We start from the raw sequence: 6,000 nt of genomic DNA, 5'->3' as shown, positions 1-6,000 counted from the left end.
TTAAAAGTGACTTTTTAATTAAATTTCTCTTTTCCCAACAACTTCCTTGGCTAATAATTTGATTCAGAAATTATAATGGCTTTTCCCCAGAAGAAGGTACATTTAGCAAATATTTTCCACTATACTCCCACAGCGTCTCAACCTCTCCTTTTCTGCAAAGTCCACTTTGGTGCGCTTGTCAAATTGATAACAAAATCCTAATTATTATTTTTTTCATACTTTACATCAACAAATAGACAAAATAGCAAAGCGGTCACTCCACAGAACAAACTGTACAAAAACACAATTTAAACAATGTGTAATAATTACTGTAGAAAATACACTTCAGGTAATGTACTATTATGAAACATGTCAGGATGTGGGTTTTACAGGGGAATGTAAAAAAATTCTTTGAGGTCTTTGAGATGAATTTGTTTTTAAAACTGGCTCGTCTTCCAGCTCCAACTGTGATTAAACCAATGTGGCAAAGTGGGGGTGTCAGCAAAACAAAAATCACAAAAATATACTTTAATATTAATCTAAAAAAACAGGTTAGAAAACAATAATTACAAAAAATTAAACAAATACTCTAATGTGATTAGATTTTTTTTTAAGTGAATTGGTGGGAACGAGAACGTTTTGTACATTTCTGATAGGCCTTCGCAAAGACGTGTCTCTGATGGCAAACCGGGTTTTCAGGTCTGCAGTGGCTAACGCAGCCACACAAGAACAGAGAGGTGTGCGACAGCATGTCTGCTGGGTTGGTGTTAAACTGCGTGTTCATACACCGTCCAGGTGGCACCAGGATCTTTATTGAGTTCTGCGGCGCACGCATACGTTTTGCCGGCGCGAGGCCATGAAGCCGTGTTTGCAGAAGCACTTGTAAGAGCCGAAAGTGTTCACACAGCGAGCGTTCTTGCAGGGACTGGTGCGCGGGCCCGGCTCTGCACACTCGTCAATGTCTGGAAAACACAAACGAGTGTCAGTGAGGACAAGCTGACAAACAGAACCAGAAACCGTAGGTCAAAGTGCACAGAGATGTACAGTGACTTGCAAAGGTATTTCCCATGTTTAGAATATAAAATCCAGTGCAACCACCAGTCAGTAAACATAGTCCATATAATTGAATTCATACTGCAATTAAGTCATACTTAATTTAATTTAAGTATGAATACAGACATCCAGTGAAAGCCTCAGAGTTACATAAAGAGCAAACAGCGTCATAAAGACAAACTTGTAAGTATATGGCAAAAGGAAAATTTATACTTTTGTATGCCACTGTACACACATTATTACATTTTTATTTTTATTTTGTATGCATATGGACACACAAACCTATACAGCGGGCACGGGAGTGGTCTAGCCTAAAGCCTGTGTTACATTCACACATGGTACCCAGGTAGGAGCGGACACAGCGGCCATTTGCACAGCTACATTCATCCGAATCCTCCTCTGAACTGTCACCTTTTAGCAAAAAAATAACAAATATTAGACACAGAGGAGTAAATATCACATATTATATGGCAAAATAGTAAGGAGACAACAAATACAGACTATGATTTCACCTGGGTTATAGTTTGCGAAAGCTGCCAGGAAATCCTGATCCCCATCCGACTCAGTCTCATGTTGCATCTTACATAGAATACTGAACATTTCTGAACAGAAAACAAGAAGTGTGTTGGTGGAAACCAGGGTAGGGGGAACAATAAAATCAAATATCAAGCTCATCCTGTTGGAAACTCACCCAAATTTCTGGGAGGGCAGGTGTTGCACTCTGGCCCCCAGCCGTGGCCGTAGTGACAACAACACTCAGAGTAAGTCACCACTTTGTCGATGGGCTGACTGCAGATGAGACCCTCGTCAACCCGCTCGAAACACACATCTTTGTGGGCTGCAGTGCGATCTGTATTAAAAATAAGGAAGAGATAGACATGCTTTTTGATGTTTGTTACTTTCACTTTAGTAGTAATATGGGTTATAGTCCAGCAAATCATTTTATTATTAGCATGTTTCTTTTTTTTGTTTGTTTGTTGTAAAAGTGCCATTGGGTTTATAATGTATTTTTATCAACAAAATCTACAAAGTAATCTGTGTGAATTTGCAGAGAAGCAGATTATGCAGAACTGCCATAATGAAGTGAAGTAGTTCTGTCCAACATAATAATGAAAGTCTGATTTAAGTAAAAGTTAATCTAATACGAGTAGAAATTGTGCAAGGAAGCGAAAATTAAGAGCTTGTCAGAAAATCAATCGATATAAAAACTTCTGTTGAATTTTAGTAGATATTTGAAAACAAATTTTGTGTTAATAAATTTTCCTAATGTAACTTGGGAGGCTTATTGTGTATTTTTATTTGACTTTTATGGATTCCCATGAATAGGTTTCAAATTTTAAACACAAAATAACAACAACAAAAAAATAATCAAGAGCAGCTATTTCTGACTGACGTATATATACTTCTGTAGCATGTTCTCCTGGATTTCCCATATTAAAGGGGAATGGGCCAGAAAGAAAAAAATACAGATAAATTGCTGTGATCTACTAAAAATGTCAATTGCAGTAAAACATTAACAAAAACACTTTAGTTAAATATAACTTTTTTGGAAATACAGTTTTTTTTTGTCAGAGCAAATACAAACTTTTTTTCTACCACTAAATAAATTGACTCAAATTAAAGGCTGGAATTTTCCAAATGTTATATGAGAGCTAAGATGAATACATGTCAAGGCTTTTTACAAAGTGTAGACGGTAATGTGGGCTAAAATTTATATAATGAAAATCAGTGGAATACTGAAAGTAAAAGCCTTTTTTGTCCTCTGTAAATGCTTGTTATGGTTGGATGTATCAGGGTTATATAGGCACATGCAACGTGCAAAACCAATAAATTGTTCTGAAATCATTATACAGATGGCAACGCTTTTTTTCTTCTTCTTCTTTTTAAAAAAAAAAAAGATTTATGGCTTTCAGCCAACTCATAAAAAAGCTACAGATATTAAAAATACATTACCTGTTTTTTAAAAAATAAAATATTGTTTCTTTATTCCCTAAAATATTTCATCATTGTGAGTAAAAACATCATCTCATATTCCTAAAATCACACATTTCATATTAGTTTGTACAGCAAAAGCAGCCACAATGATTTGTTTTTTTGCCTCGTAAAGGAACAAAAGGTAATAAAGTAATATTCATTGTCATGATATAAAGACAGAAACTGCTTTTTATAAGTTTAATATTTAATAGTAAGTAAGTGAAGCTGATTACAATATGAAGTGGTTCACTAAATTTTTGCTACTGCTCAACAGCCTGCAGGTTTTACTGTATTGCGCCACATCATTAAAGACATTTTGTGTCAATAGAACATCCTGTAGCAGCTGCTACAAATATTAACCGTGAAATAATAGTTATAGTTTTAGGAATATTTCATTCTATTGTGTGAATTCCTGGGAAGATCGCTCTTGGAAAAAAAAAAATCCAATAGATTTTCTTGTTAGAGCAATACTAAATAAATGATAAGTGGTTACATTGATTATGCTGTATGGATAAATATAAAGGTTTTGTTGACTTTGTAGTGAAGTTACCAATAAACTTCTTGTATAATTCTGATTCAGCAAGCGGATTGCATTAAGCTATTTGGCTGCAGGAGTCAAAGTAAAACTTTTAGAAATCAAAGCAAAAAAAAAAACGACTAAAATGTTAGGCATGGTGGTAGCAGCATCATGCTGTGGGGTGCATTAACGTTACAAACACACATTGAAACTGGTTTTGGACTAGCCAGAACAAGTATAAAGCTTTTGAAAAACCCTGACCTCAGCTAAGATCAAATGCTAATAAATTATTACAGATGTGTGTTGTGTCATCAGGACAGTTTAAATGCATCATTAGAAGCTCATAATATGACATGAGTGCATGTAGCGTCTGTTTGGCAGTGTATTAATCACTTTCTAAGACCAAACATGCTTACAAAACAAAAGTAATATTGGTTTAAAGCTAGAAACATCTTCCTAAAAACAGCCTGGACAGGGCAAGGCTTGGGAGGAACTGCAATGGAAAACAAGAGTGTCAGACTGAGCGGTAAGGCAAGCTAGTTCTACCCACCGTCATAGACGCACTGCTTCAGCGCCGCGCTGAAGGTGAGGGGAGGGTCGCAAAAACAGTGAAAGGAGCCGGGCGTGTTCTCACACCTCCCATTCTTACAGTACGAGGGGTCCTGGCACTCATTCACATCTGCAAAGGGCACCACAGACACTGGTTACAGTATGAACATCTGCTTCTGGGCCAGAGCTTAGTCTGCAGGTGGTCGACTCAGGCTTTCGTCTCACCACAAAATGCAGAACAAATTCTTCCCTGCGGTAAATTCTCCATTTGGGAATCTTTTTAGACATTAACTGTGTGTCGAAGATGCTTAGTTATCCCTAAGCTAATTGTTAAGTCCGGTGTGTGTCAGTCTAGAGGTTGGGCAACTATAAAACTAAAACAGGTTGAAATTAAACGGATTAGTTTCTCGCTGATAAGATTCATAAACAGTTTTTACAGCTGCGATACTTGAGTGGTTTGGATAAAACTGTGGTGTAAATAATGTCTTTGAACCACATGTGGTTTCTGTTAGCTTTTTTTACTACGTGAACCATTCTGCTTATGGGCGATTGCACAACCTTGCAGCTGGCCTGTGGTTAAAATAAAAGAAGAAAAAAAGGGGAACTGATATCTATGAAGTTAAAAATGAGAGTTTGGTTCCAGAAGAAGCTGCTGAAATATTGCTAAAACAAATAAAAAATCTCTAGCGGGCAAAACATTCTGTTTATAAGCATAAACATATTGCTTAAGATCAAGTTTATGAGGTTGAAGTCTCCTTGTTATCATTATTACAAAATGTTCTTCTGGTTGGAAGAAACAAAGCGTGATGTGAACAAAAAATAATTTAGAGAAAGAGAGTCTACATCATATTTAAAAAGCATATTTTCTCACATCCACCCACGTTATTGCATCGCTGAGGTTTCTGTCCCAAAATGTCAAATTGCAAGAAAGAAAGAATGTTACTTGGAGGCCTGCAATTTTTTTTGACTGTCATAACTAAGCCATATTTATCTCCTCTGTGTGTGCGTCACAGTATTGGGTTTCAGGTAATTATACATGACCCAACTGTGCCACATTCTAGGCCTGTAAACATTCAAAAGCTTAACTTGGGTTTTCTGCATTCTACGGCTGCAATATCTGCACAGTTAGCTCAAGCAAAATGAACACACCCAGGGGGGAACCAGTTATCGTTCCCCAGCCAGATCTGCTAGATGGAACCGCTTCACGTTGACCTACCTGTCTACAGACTACCTACTGTCAGCGTCAGAGGATCAGTTTTCACGACTTCACAAACATTTGAGGAATCTAACCACAGATTCCAACAGGTGATGAAACATGGAGAACTTTCTGTCTATGCAGGAACAAAGTTTCTCCCTAGTAGTTCACATATTCGTTCATTTTTTCACAGAGGATATGTATTATTTACTAATGATTGGCACACTGACTATCATTAATCTGCTGGAGATGACTTGTAGAAACAAAAGATCCCTCACTGTTTAACATTATCTAGTACTTTTTAACCACAGAAGCTCACTTGAGGAAGGTGGTAGTTTTCATAATGATACAAGAGTAAATTCATATTGATGCAAGGCTGTGAATACTTTTACACTCAATTTATTGGACTAAGAAAAAAAAAAACAAAGCTGGATTTTCATTGTTTATATTTTTACATTCTGTGCTGAAGAATTTAAAATGATGTCTCTCCTGTTTTGTGTCTCTAAGTTCAGGTTATTGTCTGGTTTGTGGATGCCGCTTTGACACGTTTGGATTTTATCATTAGGAGCTAAAACATGAACACAAGAGGTTTTTCCATGTGTAATTTTGAAATTATTTAGCTATTATTTTGTATATTATGCAAGAAATCTTCACTTGCACAAATCCGTCAACATATTTCCATTTGACAAAAAGTTTGCTGAAGAGGGTTTGGATACTTTTCATACAAATTTAC

The 6,000-nt window shown here is 36.4% G+C and overlaps 1 protein-coding gene across 3 annotated transcripts in view; it reads right to left on the bottom strand.

Moving 5' to 3' along the window:
• Nucleotides 1–6,000, bottom strand: part of ltbp3 (latent transforming growth factor beta binding protein 3) — a 42,003-nt gene continuing 36,003 nt past the window's right edge. For 2 of the 3 annotated variants that reach the window (XM_055043724.1, XM_055043723.1), the window contains 5 exons: nt 4,074–4,202; nt 1,724–1,882; nt 1,545–1,634; nt 1,315–1,443; nt 1–941 (listed from right to left, as the gene is read on the bottom strand). In XM_055043724.1, the coding sequence (XP_054899699.1) occupies nt 790–941; nt 1,315–1,443; nt 1,545–1,634; nt 1,724–1,882; nt 4,074–4,202 (659 nt within the window). In that variant the 3' untranslated portion in view covers nt 1–789. The remainder of the gene's footprint in view (nt 942–1,314; nt 1,444–1,544; nt 1,635–1,723; nt 1,883–4,073; nt 4,203–6,000) is intronic. The other variant, XM_055043725.1, reaches the window with a different exon arrangement.

This window comes from Poeciliopsis prolifica, unplaced genomic scaffold (genome assembly GCF_027474105.1).
Source record: "Poeciliopsis prolifica strain line A6 unplaced genomic scaffold, Auburn_PproV2 SCAFFOLD019, whole genome shotgun sequence".
NCBI lineage: Eukaryota > Metazoa > Chordata > Actinopteri > Cyprinodontiformes > Poeciliidae > Poeciliopsis > Poeciliopsis prolifica.
The sequence above is the reverse complement of the archived record's forward strand: the minus strand, read 5'-3'. Positions and strand labels throughout refer to the sequence as shown.